Below are 20,051 nucleotides of genomic sequence, written 5' to 3' on the forward strand. Positions count from 1 at the left end.
TTCTATTCATAAAAGTATATATTTTACCCGTTAAATTTGAAGTATTATATTTATGAAGGGATAAATACTTTAAAAATAATATTTCATTATGAATTATTATAACTTTTAAATTTCATTTCTTTTCCTACATATAAAAATATAAACCAATTCAAAATTCTATCTAAAAGTATTAATTCAACATTTATATTGTTTTATATTTTAAACGGAATCATATGATTCTAATATGACATTCTATCCGTAAAAGTAGGTATTCTACTTATTAAATTTAAAGTGTTATGTTTATGGAGCAATAATCATTTTAAAAGTAATGTTTCATTATAAATTGGTGTAATTTTTAACTTTCATTTCTTTTCTTACATATAAAGACATAAATTGATTCAAGTCTTCACCTAAAAATACTTTTTCAACTTTTATATTATTTCGTCAAATAAACCGTCTTCTAAACTGTTTCAAATTTCTTTACTATAAAACTCGGTCTTTCTAAATCTCCCTCTTATACACAACAATCTGTACATTGCACGAATGGAATTATAGATTTTTTTATTTATAAAAAGTGAGTCTGATTAACAAAAATATAATTTTTTTTACATTTTTTTTAGATGAAATCTGCGCTTTTAACTTATATATGATTTATCTATTTAAAATTTATAAAAATCATTTCTTTTTGTCGTAATTGTTTCGATAAAAATCAAAAAGTTTGATGCAACAAACAGGAGGAAGACTCTGCAGCAATAACTAGACTTGGAAAAGGCTCCAAAAAGATTCCCTTGGCCTTCACTGTCTCTGGGGTGCAAAAAAGACATTCGAGCTCTTTTTACTTTGCCACCACAGCTCTTTCTCGCCGAAATGAGTGTTACGGCATTGCAGCTGCAGCAGTGACTTTGCCCTTTACCCACCAAAATAAGCATCAGTCAGTGCCATGGAAAACATGAGGAAGGATCAAGAACATGACACAAATGTGCTCTTGGTATGAGACACTTTCATTCTTTCTTCTTTTCTTTTTTTTTTTCGTTCCTCGAAAAGTTTTTTTTTTTTTTTTTTCTTATTATTCAAACCCAGATTGTGCTGAGACTCTTTCTTTTCTGGTTCGATTTTTTGAGAATTCTTTTCCATTTTAAAATACAATGACTAATACGCATTTGAGGGTTTCAATATCTGTATTGTTTTCTTTCTGTCGTGGGTTTCGGTAATCAGCAGTATTCGTTGCCCTAACAGAATGTAGATGAATCCTAGTTGAAAATGGGACCTCGGAAGTTGCATGTCATTTATTTTTGTCGTTTATTCATGTGCTGACTCTTTTATTGACCAGTAAAATCATCTTCGTAGAGGAGTCATGATTCATTCTCAAGGAAATGCATTGATATCTTTCTCGCATTTTGGACACTGAAAACATGCTTGGATTTTTCTGTCAATAGCAAACTATTTTATGGCCCATATCTAGATATATTTATTCGAGAGGAATTTATAAATTTCAATTACTTCTTATACTCTATCAGAATGAATATGAGCATGAACAGACAAAGGAAGACCAGAGCCAGCCCAATGTTGCACTTGCTACAAAGACTGAAAGCCCTTTGCAGGATAATGCACAATCCCTAAATCAGCAGCACTCACCAGTTCTACAATGGCCATACACAGCTCAACAAGCTGTGGAGCAGTCCCCATTAGTTTCTAAACCCTGTCCTCCCACTCAATCGTCCTCACCTATCATCCAGAACCAATGGCAGCAATTACTAAATCTTCAACAGAATCCTACTAGCCACCAGGCCCACCATGGACAGCCAATGCATTTTGTTCAACCAACATCGCCCTTTTGGCTGCCCCAGCATCCTGCTTACGTGTTGCCTGGAGTGAATGCACCCTGTACATTTTCGCCACTCACTCCCCTTGGAACACCTGACGTGAGCTGGCAAGCTCCTGGTGCTTTAGAAGGAGGAACTCCATCTACAAACCAACCCCATATTCCCAATTGCTGTTATCAAGTTGGATACACATATCAAGGCTTTCCAGGTGCCTTTTCAATTTAAGTCATTTTTCTTTGCTATATGTATCGATGGATACCGCTGGGTTCAATTAACATCTTGAATCATGTCTGCCTAGGATTCGAGTAAATTATAATGGGCATCGATTAATTGATGTTATGATGCTAGTGAACAATTGAGGAATGATTTGCAACATACTGGACTTGAACTAGTCCAGCTCGCAGAATTTTGAGATTGGTCTTTTAACTGTCAATGACCTGGCAAAAAAGAAAATACTAATATCTGAATGAATTAATTGTTGCTGGTATATGAATATAATTTGAGTCATATGAAGGTAGTTTCTTATTTATAGGTCCTTGGGATCACTCTTCTTGGTGGGGTCAAGGGCAACAATCCCAGCCTCCTTGCACTTACAGTTTCCCGGGAGCATGTGGCTTTTTTCCTTTGCCACCTCCACAATTGTCTAATCATGCAGCATCCCTTGGACAACCCTTCCAGAGAGGATTCATCAGGCTTCCAACAAACCTTTCCCAGAAGCATCAGCAACTCTGGGATTCTCAAGTATGTATTTTTTCGCCTCCTATAATACAGTACAATGTCATTTTTTTTTTCTAATTGGGAAATGATTTGTACAGTCCTACGGTGTAAAAGCCTCACACACTCTCTTTGAAAAAAGTGGACAAATCTGGGACTCAAATGAAAAAACCCATTTTTTAATGGTGGTGGTGAGACCCCATTTTTTTAAGAGAGTGCATAGGCTTGCACATCTTAGGACTGTATCTAGCATTACTCTTTCTGATTATGAGTTAACAAGCTGGATTATCTGGTGTGGGTTCGCAGTCAGCCGAGAATGTTCAGCTATGGAATGCAATTAATCTTTTGCAATCCGAAATAGCTGATTACAAGAATCGGTTAATGAAGCTTGAAGTGGCAGTCTCATCTCAGAAACCAACAGTGGAAGAGCCTACTGCTCAAGTTACTGGGAGTGGTTCAGCTCAACAACCATTAAAGAGAGGAAGACCGAAGAGAAAATTGATGAATGCACTAACTTCTCCAAGTGAGTCTAATCCCCAAGATCAATGTAGAAAGCTTCCATCATTTAGAGCTCTATCCGGAAGTAAATCAATCATTTTTGAGAAAGTTATCCTTAGAAAGGTTGAAGATAAAGAAAAAGTATCTTGCGTGTCTCCCATTACAGAGCAAGAAAACATTGAAAAGATCTCCAATATTGTGACACCTCACACTATTGGCAACTCGAAGATCAATGGAAACAATCAGATGATGCCTGCATTCCAAAATCATGTTCATCGGGAATTTTCTGGAGTCCAAAGAAGTGGATTTGGTCTTAGTTCCTCTTCAGAATTGAAGAGTATTGATGAAAAGGTCAAGGACTTGAAAACTGACTATTCAATTCTGTCTCAGCAAGCTAAGGGGATGAATAACAATGGCGCTTCACCTATTTATATGGGAGCTACAGCTAACGGGAGTCTTGGATTTCATTCGTATATTACCCCTGACTACTCTGGAAGAAATTTGTTAAATATAGGGTCTCAAGGTGTCCACAATGATTGCAATGTAACAAGTCAAGAAGGAAAGATCATTCCTGGATGGGGTTGTGCAAATGATGAGGATGCCTCTGAGGAGCTTGAAACTGCTGTGGTAGGATCCACAAAGGATGAAAATGAGGGGGAAATGGGAGACTACGTCAGCTCAGGAGCCGAAGACGTTGTTCGAGAACACAATGAGCGCACCTACAAAATGGATGATTCAGCAGGAATCGGCCTTACTCCCTCCAAATCATAACTGGTGACAGTTTCACTTCTTTTGTGCTCTTTTGTAGTTTGACAATAGATGATGTGGATAATCAGAACTCTGTTTCATTGGGCCAACTTCTTTATTTAGACAAAAAGGTTTGCCCAAAATTTTGAAGGGGAACAGGATAATTAAGCTGTGTCAAACTTAATATACTTGGAGATAAATTTGGACATCTAAATCTATTGTTGATCAAATGCTGCTACTGGTTACTTATAAAAAAAATGCTGCTACTGTGTACTCCATTATGTTCTCTTGCTATGTCCCTGAGCTTTCTTTATCTTTGATATGCTACTCCAGACAATGCAATAAACAGGAATTTGAGTGAAACATCAGTGTAATATTTTTAATCAAAAGAGTTCCTCTTGCATGAGACAATTTAAAAGATAGAGATGTCATGTCACCCTCGCATTTCTTCAACCAAGGTTGCAACCAAAGCCGAACTTCTCAGATGCACCATATATGGTGGCTTTGTTTTTAGTTTTAATCTGCGAAGGGCCAAGTTATTTGACCCTCGATCTTTATTGTTTCCTTGAAAATCTTCTACTTTAATTATTGTTCCCCATTTCACCTCTGTTATTAGCTAAACACTGTCAGGGTATGAACCATTTTTCTCTTAAATAATTTGAAGGAAAAGAAGATTGGATTACTAAGTAATACTAAACATACCTTAAAAAGGTACCTTTACAATTATAATTTGTGCAAAAGTACCAGATAATTAATTACTTTGAAGTGGGCATATAGTGGAGTAATAAACACTTACCACATCTTTTTAACAAAAAAGTACATATATCATACTTCAGGGTCTTCTTCGTGGACAATATAAAAATGGAATGAGGAATTCATAGGAAGTAGGAAGGATAAAGGTTAGATGTCTTATTAAAGTAATGTTAGATATCGTCTTGGGGTGTGCAAGTCCCGCGCACTCTCTCTAAATAAATAAAAAAAAAAGGTCCATCATTAGAAAATTTTGTCATATGGTTCTCAGATTTATCTATTTTTTTTAAAGAGTGTATGAGACTTGCATACTCTAAAACTGCAAATATAATTTCTCCTCTTCTCATATTTTTTTCTTGTTTTTCAAAGTAACATTTTGTTAGACCAAATAATAGGTAAATCAGCATTGGAAGTTCTTAAAGGAAAAGACTACTAACAAAATAATAAATATCAACACAAAATGTTTTGGTTTGATTTCATAAAGCTTTGAAACCATTTAATCTCATCTCATCATCTAAATACTATTCAAACATAAACATTTTTCAATTTTAAATTTTTAAATTTTAAATTGTTTTCATTTAATTATTATATAATCATTACAACTTTTTCAAACTTTTAAACAAAATACAAAAAAAAATTAATTTTGTCAAATCTCAAAACAAAAATAATATTAAAAAAATCATATTCAAGCTCTCTTTTAACTTTATATATTTTTTATTCAATATTTTCTCTTTCCTTTTTCAAAATCACATAAAAATCTTAACTCAAATCATTTTACTATTATTTACAAATTTTTCATCTCATCTCGTCTTTGTAACCAGTGGCGGAACCACGTTTAGTTTGAGGGGGGCCACTATTATGGAAAACTCAAAATAGCCCCAAGATTCTAAGATTTTATTCAATTTAGTTTTATAAATATAGAAAATGGCCCCCCAAAAAATTTATAATCTCCATATACTTTTTAAAATTTTCTAAAATTTCAATATACTTAGAAATGTCTCTCTCCAATTTTTTTCTTATAGTTCCTAAATTTTGTATAATTTCTATATAATATCCATTTTCAAAGATGTGGTTTTACCAAAATTAAATTAAAATTAATAAGAGAAATAATAAACTTATTAACATAGTTATACAATAATAGACTTCTTAAATGTATGGAGTCCAAATTGAAATTAATACAAGAAAATTCATTTAAGCCTGATAATCTATATGAAAAATAGTTGAGAGCTTTTATCCTCTAGACTTCATTAAGCAAGAAAATAATTTATTTAAGATCTCAATTATAATATTATATATTTAATGTGACACAAAAATATCTCGATTTTACATAAAACATAATAAACTAACTTACATACTAGAATAAAAGATGACATTCTAAAATATTACTTGATAGTTTTTATGAAAAAAATTAAATTCTAAATATTTCATTACACAAATAATAATGGATGGATATTATTTTATGAAACGTTATCGTCATAAATCTGAAACACATATTAACATATAGAATCTTATTTTTATGTGTATGTAGTAAATTATCGAGATCTTATTTTATATATAGTAATACTTTTATGATTTTTTAATTTTTGTTTATTTTATATAAATGTGTCACACGGTAAAAAAATCGCTGGTTCCGTCACTGTTTGTAACCAAACGAAGCCTCATTTTATTCAACCCTCTCGACTAAACTTACTTCCCAAAGATTTCATATGAAATTCGTTCAAAAATATAAATAAATAAATCAAGATTATAGGAACTGCACCGCTCCAACCGTATGTATTTCGAGTTTTGTTACATAAGCTCCACCACACTCTACACTTCATATTTTTTAAATTTATAAATTTTTTTTAAATTTTTTTTGACTTTATTGTTTTTAAATTATTTTAAATTTTCTATTCATTATTCATATAATAAATATTTAATAAAAGAAAAAAATAATAAAAATTAAAAATAATGTGGAGTGTAGAATATTAAGAGCAGGTTTGGAGGGTGAGATGAGAATTTTGTGTTTTATTTTGAAGTTTAAAATATTATGTTTTAATATTATTATTGTTTTGGAATTTAAAAAAGGTGTATTGGGATTTGAAAAAGTTTAATTGTTTATTATATTTTGTATAGGAATTAAAAAAATGTGTAATGATGAGATGAGATGAGATGAAAATTTTGTGGTCAAAACTGCCCTAAGAGGTTGTGACGATTTTTTAATATATTTCGAGGCCCTCCATGTCCGCACGTGCCACAATTCTCAATACTCCATTCGTTGGCCACAACATTGAGAGAGCATAGAAAAAAGGGTTTTCAACCAGAACGAGGATACGGAAGCTGAGAAATGGCGATGGCTATGGTCCGATCTGGTCTTCTTCGAAACGCTCTTCGTGGTGCCTCCCGACCCTCTGCCCCTCCCAAGCGCACCTTTGCATCCTCTGCTCACCACGAAGATGCTCGTAAATCTCTCTCTCTCTCTCTCTCACACACACACACACGGATAAGTTGATCTAATTGTTTTATCTGTTGCAAATATGATGATATTATTTTCTTGTATCGGATTCTTTATTATTTGTTTGATTTCGAATTCATTTCCGATGCGTTGTCATTGTCGGGGTTTTGACTGGAAAAACGATTTTACAGGATTTATGAATTTTCCACTGTCCCGAAAAGTAGGGGATTTGGTTGGATTTTCGGTATTATAAATGGGTTTTATTAAGGTTTTTTTTTTTTTTCTTCTTCCAAATGTTGTTGGGTATATTATCAGATTATTGGTAAATGATCTATTTATTATTTGTGGCAAGTACAAACGGAGTTGGGATTATGAACGAACTTCTAGTTTAAGGGCTTTGCTTGGTTGAGTTCCTCATATTATGTAAGTCAGAACAAGAATAGATTATTTTCTATGAGTTTGTTGTCATTCCAATTGCTGGCTTTGGTGGGGTTACATATAGCATTGTGATCAAAGTTTTCTGTTTGTACTTTGTACTGACTTTCCCATTCCCTTTTCTCTTATTGGTTTTACTTTCTTTCCACTTATCAAATATTTACAGGTGAGGCGGGGAAATGGGAAAAGATAACATATGTAGGCATTGTTTCATGCTCTGCTTTAGCAATTTATAACCTATCAAAGGGCCATCCCCATTACGACGAGCCTCCTGTAAGCTTTCTGTTTTTCCCATGTGACTTCTCTGATTGTTATTGTCATGTTTGATTCATGGAAAATTTATGAGCAATTTTTATACATGTAACACATGGAGCCAGCATTATTTATTATTAGTTATATCTTAGGTTCCACACGTTACTCAACAGTGACATTATCTTTTTTTATGTCTGTATGCAGCCATACCCATATTTGCACATCCGTAACAAGGAGTTTCCATGGGGTATGTTTTCTAACATATCATGTAATATATATTTTGTTTTTCCGTAGCAAACAAGAAATGAATAAGAAACTGTTATTTTATTCCGTTGTCAATGTTGTTTGGACTTTTTCCCTCGGTTTGGTGTCATTTATATGATATCATGACTTGGTAATCTTTATTAGTTGCTTCCTTGTTTTGGTCATTCTATTGTTGCTTTGATTAGTTCACTTTTGATTACTTCATTTGGCAAAACAGCTTATTATTAGTCTTCACATGCCTTGATTGATACTTCATCTATAAAGTGAGGAGCAACCATCTCCAGTAGATTAGGAGGTGGTGGAACCGCTTCTAATTAAATTAAAAATTTGAGAAGGATTTTGGTTATTTAACGGAAGCCAATGGCATCATCTTTAGTGAGCTGTGATTACAAGGTCAAGTTGATTGTGTTAAGTGGGACTAGGAGCATCCACATTTTTTTTTTCATTTTTATCGATAAGTAAGCACCAAAAGAAGTGCAACCAATGTGCGTAATAAGTGACAATTGCCAGAGCATAAATGTTCATAGTATGTGGGGCAAGAAAGAGATGGCGGGTTATGTTACCATGAGTAATTTCAATGTAAACTCACTTAAGTTGGGTTGACACTGGATTTTTATTTTGGTGTAATAAACCTAAAGCAGTTGTGTTAGATTCTTTTTTTGGTTAAAAATATTGCTCATTGCAAAACGCACTAAACCCATCTAAGTTTCGATTCAATGTGTCACAATTAGGTAGGTATTAGTTTTGATTGTCTGTTTGGCACTGGTGTGTTCAACATATTGATTACTGAAGTTCAACTTTGTTTTCTGGCATTCCATAGTGAGCTTTCGCTATTCACTCAGGTTAGGATTTGATTCTTAAGTTGCCTTCAACTCTATAAGGAGTATGGCAATCCTCATTTTTTCTTTGGTACCCTGTTTATGATCAGCACTAATTATGCCTTTTATCCTCCCAATTATTAGGAATGTAGCCAAGGTCGAATCTGTTTGTTTTTGCTAGTTCTCATGGCATGATTTGGAATTGGTTGCTCAACAGCTTCGAATAAATCATTGGCATCCATGTTTTGCATTATTTCTGATTCTCTCAACTTTGAGGAACCTTTTTTCAATTGCTGCCTTTGTTCTACGTTATTAGATCTGTCCACCATCTTGACTAGGTTAAGCACATGGGCTCTGTGCTGTTTTGGACTTTACTTTATTTGTGCACTTGCCACCTCTGCTCTGAATACCTTCTTGGCTATCTTTATCTTCGTGTTAGGTAGCAAAAGTAGCGTTTTAGTAGAGTTGCAAAAACTTGTTCACACCCTTAAGATGCACTTCCTTCAAATAGTCTTCTGTAGTCTCTTCATTCTTAAAAGCAAAACAAGGTGGTGGTGGTCGGTTTAGCTGATTAAAAGCACGGAAATTGATTTTGTTTCGCTTTTTATGCATACCCTTGTGCATTATTATTCTTTCATTACAGAGTTTTTTTATTGGATATGTTTCTTTTGTGAAATCCAGGTCCAGATGGGCTTTTTGAGAAGAAGCACCACCACTAAAACATTAATGGCCCAACAAGGGGATATTTTCCAGAACCACTCATGTAGCACATTTCTCTCGTTCTATCAGATTTTATTGGACTACCTCCGGATGTTGATGGTAGCTGTTGTTCTTTTGCATTGTGAACTGTGGCTTAATACTTGCAAGTGCAAGTTATGTGGTACATTTTTTATGATGTTTGTTTTCCTCACTCTTTTCACAGCTAAATAAAATTGGTGGTAGTGTGGATGGTTCACTAAGCTGTTCAATTTAATGAGATTGAAATATATTTTTAATGAGAAATGGAAGTTGAATTGTCTGAGGTTTGGGCATAAGAAGACAGACCATTGGTAGAAGTGAAGTTTATTGTTTCACTTGGTGCAAGTGTTTCAGTTTCGTTTTCAGTTTCAAAACTGGTCTCATGCTTAAAGATTTTGGTTGGGTTGGGTTTGGTTTATGAAGCTGGTTTCAGTGTTTTGGATTTTGTTCAGTTCTGGATAGAATTCTTCATAATAGTGCAATAATTGATACATTTTACTCTTCATTTTGAAGACAATTGACCATGTTTAAAACCATTTATTAGTTGAAAATAACAGAAGCTGAAATAAAACTGGGGTTGTTTGGATTGAGAGACTCTCACAATTCATCTCATTTCATTTCATATAATCATTATAATTTTTTCAAAGTCCTACACAAAATACAATAAATAATTCAACTTTTTTAAATCTCAATACAAAAATAATATTTTAATAATATTATATTTAATTTTCATCTCAACTCACTATCCAAACCTCTCTGAACTGAAAGCCCAAACCCAATCTCAGAGACAACTTAAACCATCACGAATATGATTGGAAAGGTATGGAGTTGGATGAGCACATAGCCCACTCATCCATTAGGTTTGAGATTGGGAACCACTTGCTCAGATTCATCAGGCCATTCAGCTGACACTGGTTAGGTAGGAGACATTGAGGTTGTGAGCCTGCTTTAAGAGATGGTGAGGGAAGGGATTAACATCAAGGAGGGGTCTTGGTTGCAGCTTGTTATGTCAAATGGAGGAAATGGAATTCTCAAGTCGCTCAACCAGGTGGGAAAATTCTCTTGTTTGTTTTCTCCAGGTTCTTCCTTCTATCATCCCTTGTAGCTGCCAAATCTTATTATAGTCAAATTTTGGAATTATTGATGTTATCTTCGGCATTTTCTTTGCTTTCGTGAATGTTGGCCATAAATACTCTCTTATTCTTGAAATTAACAATGATGGGGGAAAACACAGATGAAAAAAAAAAACAGGGGATGCTTCTGTTGTACTGATGGAGTATTCATGCTGTTTTCAGCTGCTTCTTTTTTCGTTATTGGCTTTTTCACCATGTGGTGCAGATACGTGTGTGGCATAAGAGTATCTGGATTTATCTTAAATGGTTCCTTCTTCATTTGATGATCAGCATATTGTATTAGCTGATTAGGGAATTAATTTCTCGATTGGTTATATTTTATCTTATGTTGGATTACCCTCCAGCAGAATGAATCAATTTAGAGTGTGTAAGCTTGCGTTGTTGCATACATTTTGAAAGCTTTCTTTTCCCTGGTTTTGTATTTTGTTGTTTTTGGACTTTAGAACAAATAATAGATTTAATTGTTAGTCATTCCTTTCCAGCTTTTAAATTAAATTAATAGGGGGGAGTTCCTGCATAATTGCAATATGAGAAGTATTATAGTCTTAAAGAGATTTTATAAAAGTAAATCCATAAATTTGCATGGTTTTATATAATATGTTAGATCTATTTTATAATAAAAATATATATATTTACAATTTAACATATTATATCAAATCACGTCAATTTGTGATTTTATTTTTATAAAATTTTTTTATAGATAAATCAATCTTGCAATAATTATCCCAAGATACTTGGAAATCGGACTTTTAGGACATAATTAATAAATATAGTTTATCAGAACGTAAATTAAATTTTACAATTTTCAAACAGATCAGTGATATTTTGGTTAACTGAACCCTACTTTTCTCTTCCCGTTGAACATCGGGAGAAGAATGGTTTTGGGTTCAAATATCTAAACTCGCAAGGCAAAGTACAGTTGCCACCGCTACATGTACAGTTGGGTGAGCTCTCTGTATAGATCGAAGGCCTTTATAACCGAAGGCTAGGTTGCAGAAAAGAAAATAGTGTAGAAACAATCAAGAGCAATCAGCTGGCACAGACAGTACTAGACCAGAGTCCGAGACCCTTTGTGTTGTTGCCCATCATCCTTGGTTTCTGCTAAAATCTGTTCTGAAAATGTAACCAGAGGGTAGGGGTTCGGTCGCCGCCCTGACATGGAAGCTGTTATTTATAAGGTAATCAGATTTCACAGCACTCTGTGTGTGTATGGTGAATCCTCTCGTCCCATCCACGTCATATCATATGGAAATGGGAATGGCGAGCAGGGCATGCATGACTTGTTGCTGTCATACGTTTCGATATCGCAGAGTACATGCATGTTGTCCATGTCTGAGGGAATGGAGCAGCTTGAATGCTAGCTTGAGAAAAAAGGCATGGGAATCATAACTAATCCGTTTCTTTCCTTCGCTCGGTCCTTCATTTTCAGTTGTCTCTCTCCAACTTTTGCCTCGACATTCTCTTTATTTTTGGAGTTGCAGAACTTGGAGAGTGCTGCATGCACCTATAAATATATAAATATATATATATATCCTTCCAGGATCAATGATCCAACCTCACAACCGCCTCAGATCAGTTCAATCAGTCATGTATTATGAAATCAAAACTAACCTCTAAATGGAGACTACTTTAAGTGCACTTACCAACGCGTAATATGTCTATTAATTTTATTGAGTATGTTGACATAATCACCCTTACCGTGGTAGGGTACGTACAACAAGGTGGAGCTATCCACATCGTATTTTCACAATTTTCAAAGATGGTAGGCTGTAATCTCAGGAAATTTGTAGCTATGTTTGTAAGATTCTTGTAGAAAAAATTATGATAAAGTCAGTATTTTTACAAGAAACAAAGGCCCACAGTGTCACGGCTTAAATAACTATCACCACAGAATTAGCTTATTCCACTGGTTTTGTAGCATAAACCGCAATCCCCAGTCTAATATCGATGACTCTGTCACAGGTTGCCTTGCTCTGGTTACTGGTCTGTGTGGTGTTTTCAAACTACGCTTGCACCAGGTACTGCAGGAGGATTAAATTGAACAAAAAAGACATGATTAGAGTTAATTTGTATAAACAGTAAGGAAAAGATGGAGCAGATTGGAAAAGTGAACGTGAAGTATCCCCATCAAGGGTCAGGACTCAGGTCCTTCAGAATTTCCTAACTACTGACACGATGGATGAGAGCTACGTACGTACATATCCTCGTCCGGACATAATCTAAGGTCCTAAAGCTTCATGCTTTATTTTTTAGAAATTATAGTAATAGTTATGAGCAGCGTAATTTCTTTTAAAACGATCGTACGATATTTACACACTTCAACAATTACCCAAAACCACTTAAAACATTCCCAAGATATTGCCGGGCTGAAAGTGGAAGCTCCTTTTTCTCTTCAACTCGGTTTTTTTTAATCATTTTATCCATCTTGGTTCCGGTGATCATGATCAGGACATTGAATTAATGCCTTGCGAAATACCCCCATTAATCTCACTTTTCTTTTCCAGTATAAATTCTCAGTTTTTTCACGTCAGGAAAAGGAAATCAAAAGCTGGTAACTGACATTAATTTTTCGAAAAAAATTTGCTTATAACATTTATCTTCATCTTGTACTTTTTTTTTCGTTTCTTTCATGAACAACTTGTGTAAACGAGCGGTACATGGAGAAGAGTAATGTGGACGTTGGCGTGTGGTAAAGCCAGAAGGCAATGCTTAATTTCCAAGTTAAAGGCTTAAAGCTAATTAATTATATTATATATATATAATATATGGTAAATAGAAGGAAAAGTGTGCATTTAAACTCTTAAATACCCTAAATATTGCACTGATCTGCACCTTTTTTAGATTAATTTTGTCTTTTGCTTGTTTTTTTTTTTTCACTTCTGTGTGACTAATATAATAATGATTTTCCAAAATAAGATTCACGTACGTACGTGTTCTATGGATAATGGAGCTTTAAATATTCAAGAAATACTCAAGAAACTTCATGTAAAGTTAATTCATTTGTGATACACAACCAATCTAAATGTAGATTGACATGATTCATCAATGCACAAATTTTTTGAATATCTATTTCTATTATCATTTATTTCTCTTTCTCTTTTCATTCATTTATTTTCAATGATATAGAGGGAAAATTTGGATAAGCTATTAGATGGTGTTCTAAAAGTGATTAGCTTAAACAGAAAAAATAAAGATTTAGATCGAGTAGCTAATAAACTATTGCGAATATTAACAAAACTTCAATATCTTTTAAACACAACTTCGATATTTGTCAAAAATTAAAAGCTTGTATCCTGATTGGCATAATCCTAACCTCTAAAATGGAGGTCTGGAGTTCGAAATCCCTTTCCTCCAATAAAAAAAAAAAGAAAAAGAAAATAACTTTTGATATCTTGATGCATAAACCATGGAAGTGATCAACTTCGGTATCTTTCGTACAAATGATCTATGGAATAAAATGATAATAATATCCACTTTGATGAGGGGATCAAACATTAATTTAGATTGGAGGAAAGATCAGATAATGGACTAAAGAAGGGGCGTCATCTACAAGCTCTAGTACTATATGAAGAATGCAAAGTTAAACAGCGATTCTATGTACTGATCATTACATGATCATGATCAACAGACTCATACATGAGGAGTATTTACTTACGTAGGTTGCATTCTAAATTCAAACTTAAACCTGAAGATAGTTATAAAGACAATATCCCATCAATCATAATCAACTCATGAATCTCAAGATCTTTCCCTAAAAAACGAACTAAAATTGCATGGGAAAATATCTAAACAAGAAATTAAAGAAATGCTAAAATTCTAATTAGTGTACGTAATGCATTTACAGTGCTCAAAAATAGATATTATACTTGATCATCACCTGAAAAACTCTGATGCAATTAGTAATATTTATGGGTTGAATATCAAATTCCCACATTTACACTTCCAACTCATGGGCTTGTAGTTGGAACTGTCATCTCCTCTTGAATATGCAAAATTTGAGACCCTTGAAAAGTGGTCTTTGTTCCCATTCTGAAGTTGGGGATTTGCAGGGACCTGAATTGCCTCACAGTGCCCACATGAGTTGCACCTCCTCTCGCACCTCGGAGGCCTTGATCCTATCCTACGGCCTCTCAAAACTGCCTTACCTTCTCTCTCTGTCTAATTTAAGAAGCAGAAATAAAAAATACGGATTATTTTCCTTTAGCACATTTAACCCAGAGTAAAATTTCATAATTTCTGAGGAAGAGAGTGAAAGAGCGTAGATCAGTTCTCACCGGGGAAAACGGTTCGGAAAGTGCTCTACCTGCATAATACAGACAAGAAAGTTATCTTCCAAGTTACCAGAATGTTGTATCTTTTCAATTTCAACAGTGAGCTATTTACCTTCAGCCATAGTACTTCTCAGCTGGGCAGAGCTCAGAATGAGAAAGAGAATCGAAATAGCAAAATAGCAAAGTCTACAGCTGCAAATGAAGTTGTGACTGCACCCCATTTACAGATCGAGAGAGAGAGAGAGAGAGAGAGAGACTAAAGAGCCAGGCTGAAGAATGAATATAAGAAATGAAGGTGTAAGCAAGGTGAGTAACTGAATAATAAATTCTCTAGCAATGTCTGGGTAAGATTTTTGAGGTTATGAAACTCGTAAAGACAACTCAAGAAATGCAGAGAGAAGAAAGAAAGGAACTCATCCCGAAAAGGCCATGAAGCACCTCAATGTCGTTCGATGAGTGTCCCAACCCAAACAACGAGGATATACGATGGAGGGAAGAGAACCAAAAGGACTTTGGGACAGCAAAGAGATGAGATTGAAGACAGGAAGGAACAAAAAACCACAAACTCCACGATATACGAGGAACATGTACCGCTGCTCACTAACGGACATGCATATACAGCTGTGGATTTCGGGTTTTCGCTTTCTTCATTTTCTTTAGTTTTCATTTATTTCTAATATGTTTATCATTTTCGGATTAAGAACTTTTAACTCAGGCCTCGCTTGCTTCTCAACTTTCGCACCTTAAAAAATCCTTAGTTTTTTAAAAACAAAAACCTCTCATTTTAATCTTTCTATCTGTATAATATCGTTAGAAAACAAACGAGAATGATCGGGTGGCGTACGTAGTGATATAACTGATATACATTAAGGCCGTATATTCTGTATAGTTATACTAATTTTGATGCTTGAGTTTTCTTTTTTTAAATTTAACTTTTATGTACCTCTCATGTATCGTGTTTGTAACTACAGTTTTCTTTCGTCATAAGTGAGGACAATTAATAAAATTGAGATTCCGTCTTTAAAAAAAAAAAAAAAACTGATATACATTAATCTTCAAATATGATAGACACACAATCTTTTCTGCAATACTTTATATATGAATTATGTTTTAAATAATGGGTGTTTTCGTAAAATAATTTATAAAAATAAGATTATATTTTTATAAAAATGCCACCATTTTAAAACGTAACTATATAAAAAAATTGTACATATATTATTACTCATATACACAATTAATGTACAATCTCTTCGACTTCCTTCATTTAAATAGTTTAATATATATATATATATATATTTAATATTTATGTCTTCAAATGTAGAGATGGTCTCAGATGGATAAGGTTACCCTCTGAGTTGAAGGTTTTTGGACTTTGGAGTTCAAAATTTCAAATTTGCTTTTTAACGTGAATCATATGTTCGGGATTTTAGATGGAATTAAATAAAGTAGTAAAAACAGGCTGAGGCCAGATATGTTTTTTTATTTTGATCGTTTATATATTTATTTATTTTTATTAATTAAGGAAATGACTATTAATGTATCACTATATATATATTTTTAAATATATTAAAAAATAAAAAATAAAATTTATATTAATAAACATGCTTAACGGTCAAAGTTGTACGGCACTAGCATTACACATAGATAAAACCAATCCAGGCCCCATTAGCGGTTGGGTAAAGGAAAAACAGACCCGATCGACACATATGGACCAATGGTGCTAATAGTCCATCCATTGCTAGCCCAAGACCGGAGTTTGGCCAACTCTATAATCACGACCCAGAATAAAAGAGGAGATATAAATAGATTATATAAAAATAAATTTATAAATATACGTGACTTTATGTAATATGTTAAATTAATTTTAAAATAAAAATAAATTTATAATTTGATGTACAACATCAAACTACATTAGTATATAAATTTATTTTTTTGTAATCGCTTTGTAACTAAATTATTTCTCCCAAAAGAAAGATGATTTACATAGGAATTGAATGAACAAATTAGAAAGAGATTAATATATACAATTTCTAGACAGGACAACATCTAATAAACATATATTGGACAAACAAGGGAGAAAGACTTATAAAGAGTATCATGTTATTGTTTTATAGCATGGATGGCACCATAGAAATTTGGAATATACCAAAATGAGAAAATAATTATGTAATGGACCTCTCAATCCGTCTAAGTTCTTTTGAAACATCAATCATGGTTGGCCTAAACTCTGGATTCTCATCTCTGCATATCAGGGCAAGCAGCAGTGAGGCTTGCAATTGCTGCTCCAGACCAGCTTCTCCTTTCCCTGCCTGGATTGCAGATTCGACAATCGTCTTTACAATGTTTTCTCTTATGTAGTCTTCGAAGTTCTTGAAACCAGAAGCTGTTTGGTATAGATCCATGAAAGTTTTTCCAGTTACAAGCTCCAACAGAAGCGTTCCAAAGCTATAGACATCGCTTTTTTCCGTCACAATGCCCGTAACAGCATAACTGGGGCATATGAAACCATAAGCCCCAAGAATATCGTCTTCCACCTCAAATTCACCCTCTGGGATTGCAACAGAAATTGAAAAATCAGATAGTTTGGGAATGTCACGTTGGTCAAAGAAGATGTTATGTGGTTTTATATCCCTGTGAATAATGGGTCTGGAGAAGGCAGTGTGGAGATATGCAATAGCATGAGCAATCTCCCTTGCAACCTTTAGCTTGCACTGCCATGACATAGGTCGAGCTTGTGGTTTAGAGGCATAAATTCGATCGGAAAGGGTTCCATTTTCAGCAGATTCGTAGACTAAAACAGGAGATGGAGTCTCAAGACAGCATCCTATGAGCTTAAAAACATTCTTGTGAGCGCACATCTTTGCACAGATAACCATATCAGTGAAGGGAAAGTCCAGTTCTTTTGCGTATCCAATCTTTCTGTACTTCTTAACGGAAATGAGTCTGCCTTCGAGAGACCCATTGTACCATTGATACGACCCATCTTCGCGAAAAAGAAGGTGAGGATCGAAGTTGTTGGTGGCCTTCAGGAGCTCTTCGATGGAGAAGCTACGGATGGGAATACACCTGCTATTACAAGAGGCAATTAACTTCTCCAGTAATACGCTTCCATTCTCCACAAATGCCTTCTCTCTCTCTTCTTTTCCGAGCATTCTCTCTTAAGAAATGATCTCTCCGTCTCTCTCTCTCTCTCTCTCTCTCTGTGGATTCAGCAGGGTTTGAGATATGGTCTTAACCTTAAATCCCTTTCCCATACCATTCATCAAGGTAGTGGCCAGGAGATTAATTTCGTCGAAAGAAGAGGGAAATTTCGTGGAAGCTGCTGCATCATTGCTAATTCTGCAGGTCAACCGCCATTTGGTTGGCAATATGTTCTACGCGGAAAGTCAATTTCTGCGGCAACACAACGTCAAGAGGTGTTTGGGATCTCAGAAAGTTATGTAATTTTCCTAAATTGGGCATTGAGTGGGAGATGTGATATTAAATTTAATTAATTATAGTATAAGGATGATGAGTAGAAGAATTTAATTAATTTAATAAAATTTAAAATTAAAATTAAAATATATATAATGTGTGGTGTGAGCTGCTGTGTAGCACTGTACTCAAATTCTGAGCTAACGCAAATGTACGTTGCCAGAGGCTTGAAAAAGTACCGAAAGATGAATTATTGGCATTTTACATAAATAAGACATCCAAAACAAATTCTAACAGCCAGAAAATATATTTATTGAGTGCACTAATTTCATATTAATACGAATTAATTATGAAAGAAGATGAAAGTACTTAACGCCAATACATCTTTCACTTATATATAACGTCCTTATATCAACTTTATATTAAATAAATATCTTATAATATGTGGGCCTTACTATAATAGATGTGTCTTACATTGGTCGTGCCTGGGTAGCATTCTCTTCATGAGTTCCGCAAACCCTAATCAATTTTTTAAAATTAAATTATTCATATTATGGTACCTCAATATCTATTGCATATATATCATCCACAATAATTTCAAAAATTAAAGATTACTTTAAAATAATTGTTAACATAATCGTACCATGCACAAAGCAGACCACAAGCATACTACTACTTGTAATAGTAGCTTATTCCCATGATTGCGTTATATTTATGAGAAATGTTATTTACAGGATGTGTAAGTCTCGCATACTAATTTTAAAAGAATTAGATAAATTTGAATACACACGAAAAAACTATTTTTTGAATAGTAGATTTCTCTCTTTTTTTTTTTTTAAATAGAATCAAGTGCCGATTGTATATAACATTATTCTTTATTTCTAAATATTATTAGTTTATTTTTATCATCTTTAAAGGAAGCATACATGAAGAGGATTACTTTTGAAATTTAAGATGATTGGAGTTCAAATAGCTTTATTTGGGATTCTAGATGACATTATGAAAATTACTAACAACAAATAAAAGAGTTGGGTCAGAATTGAAAACAGTTGGCAATTCCAGAGCTGCTTGTCAGAAAAACTGGCCCAATTTGGACAAAATATTTGGGCCAGATCTTGAGTTCAATTAATCTAACTAGGCCTAGAGCCCATCGCTAGCCCTATCCCTTGAGTATCCCGGAAAGCTCTTACCTCCCTTGGAACAGCTTGATATCCAATGTATTCTTGAGAACCCACTCCTTCGCTGTTTTTGGCATCCAATTAGCAATGTGATTTACTTCTGAAAACAAGATTAATGCATAAGGTATTTCCAGTATCATAAGAATTTTCTGAAAGGTTTGTATGTTTCTTTGTGTTTGGAAGGTGGGTGTGCCTTTGTGCTCATCCTTCTGTGGCATCACTTTAAATATGCCTGAAACGCATCTTCTTTTCATGTAATTCTCAAGATAGAAAGCATTACTACAGTTGTAGTCTCATTTTAAAGTGTCCCATTGATATGATTTTTGTTATTAATTTTCCATATAAGTTCTCCCTTTTATTGTCTATTTACATATATATATATATATATATATCCTGTGAATATTAAAATATCAAAGCATGGTTTTCATTAACCTGATATTGAGGATCATCTCGAAAGAGTTCAAGCATTTTCAGATTTGGAGAATGGAGTGGTAATCTAATGAGTAGCCAAGTTATAAAATCTCCATCCTGATCCATGTTTAAGCAAAATATTTTGGCAAGATTCTCCATCATGATCCATCTCATTAATTTATGTGGTAATGG

At 34.0% G+C, this 20,051-nt stretch overlaps 4 protein-coding genes across 4 annotated transcripts; 2 read left to right on the forward strand and 2 right to left on the reverse strand.

Annotated features, from left to right (window-relative positions):
• The first annotated feature begins 764 nt into the window (after positions 1–764).
• On the forward strand, positions 765–4,039 carry LOC109022033. Its single transcript, XM_019004818.2, has 4 exons — positions 765–967; positions 1,497–2,010; positions 2,335–2,543; positions 2,823–4,039. The coding sequence occupies exons 1-4, from the start codon at positions 920–922 to the stop codon at positions 3,783–3,785; spliced, it is 1,734 nt and encodes a 577-aa protein (XP_018860363.1). The 5' UTR covers positions 765–919; the 3' UTR covers positions 3,786–4,039.
• Positions 4,040–6,742: 2,703 nt separating this feature from the next.
• On the forward strand, positions 6,743–9,732 carry LOC109022042 (cytochrome c oxidase subunit 6a, mitochondrial-like). Its single transcript, XM_019004825.2, has 4 exons — positions 6,743–6,952; positions 7,547–7,653; positions 7,837–7,879; positions 9,396–9,732. The coding sequence occupies exons 1-4, from the start codon at positions 6,838–6,840 to the stop codon at positions 9,431–9,433; spliced, it is 303 nt and encodes a 100-aa protein (XP_018860370.1). The 5' UTR covers positions 6,743–6,837; the 3' UTR covers positions 9,434–9,732.
• Positions 9,733–14,182: 4,450 nt separating this feature from the next.
• LOC109022034 (EPIDERMAL PATTERNING FACTOR-like protein 2) lies at positions 14,183–15,378 on the reverse strand. Its single transcript, XM_019004819.2, has 3 exons — positions 14,969–15,378; positions 14,860–14,888; positions 14,183–14,743 (listed from the first exon to the last, which is right to left on the reverse strand). The coding sequence occupies exons 1-3, from the start codon at positions 15,075–15,077 to the stop codon at positions 14,492–14,494; spliced, it is 390 nt and encodes a 129-aa protein (XP_018860364.1). The 5' UTR covers positions 15,078–15,378; the 3' UTR covers positions 14,183–14,491.
• A 1,378-nt stretch (positions 15,379–16,756) lies between these two features.
• Positions 16,757–18,191, reverse strand: LOC109022031 (non-functional pseudokinase ZRK2-like). The gene has a single exon (XM_019004808.2). It carries the CDS (start codon positions 18,006–18,008, stop codon positions 17,019–17,021), a length of 990 nt encoding a protein of 329 aa, XP_018860353.1. The 5' UTR covers positions 18,009–18,191; the 3' UTR covers positions 16,757–17,018.
• Positions 18,192–20,051: the final 1,860 nt, after the last annotated feature.

The sequence above is a fragment of the Juglans regia genome, chromosome 8 (assembly GCF_001411555.2).
Source record: "Juglans regia cultivar Chandler chromosome 8, Walnut 2.0, whole genome shotgun sequence".
Taxonomy (NCBI): Eukaryota; Viridiplantae; Streptophyta; class Magnoliopsida; order Fagales; family Juglandaceae; genus Juglans; species Juglans regia.

Coding starts and splice junctions, on each gene's coding strand:
- LOC109022031 (XM_019004808.2), bottom strand. CDS start 18,008: ATGCTCGGAAAAGAAGAGAGAGAGAAGGCATTTGTGGAGAATGGAAGC.
- LOC109022033 (XM_019004818.2), top strand. CDS start 920: ATGGAAAACATGAGGAAGGATCAAGAACATGACACAAATGTGCTCTTG. Junction 2,011..2,334: donor CACATATCAAGGCTTTCCAG/GTGCCTTTTCAA, acceptor TCTTATTTATAG/GTCCTTGGGATCACTCTTCT. Junction 2,544..2,822: donor AGCAACTCTGGGATTCTCAA/GTATGTATTTTT, acceptor GTGGGTTCGCAG/TCAGCCGAGAATGTTCAGCT.
- LOC109022042 (XM_019004825.2), top strand. CDS start 6,838: ATGGCGATGGCTATGGTCCGATCTGGTCTTCTTCGAAACGCTCTTCGT. Junction 6,953..7,546: donor TGCTCACCACGAAGATGCTC/GTAAATCTCTCT, acceptor AAATATTTACAG/GTGAGGCGGGGAAATGGGAA. Junction 7,880..9,395: donor TAACAAGGAGTTTCCATGGG/GTATGTTTTCTA, acceptor TGTGAAATCCAG/GTCCAGATGGGCTTTTTGAG.
- LOC109022034 (XM_019004819.2), bottom strand. CDS start 15,077: ATGGGGTGCAGTCACAACTTCATTTGCAGCTGTAGACTTTGCTATTTT. Junction 14,889..14,968: donor GAGAAGTACTATGGCTGAAG/GTAAATAGCTCA, acceptor TGTATTATGCAG/GTAGAGCACTTTCCGAACCG. Junction 14,744..14,859: donor TTTCCGAACCGTTTTCCCCG/GTGAGAACTGAT, acceptor TTCTTAAATTAG/ACAGAGAGAGAAGGTAAGGC.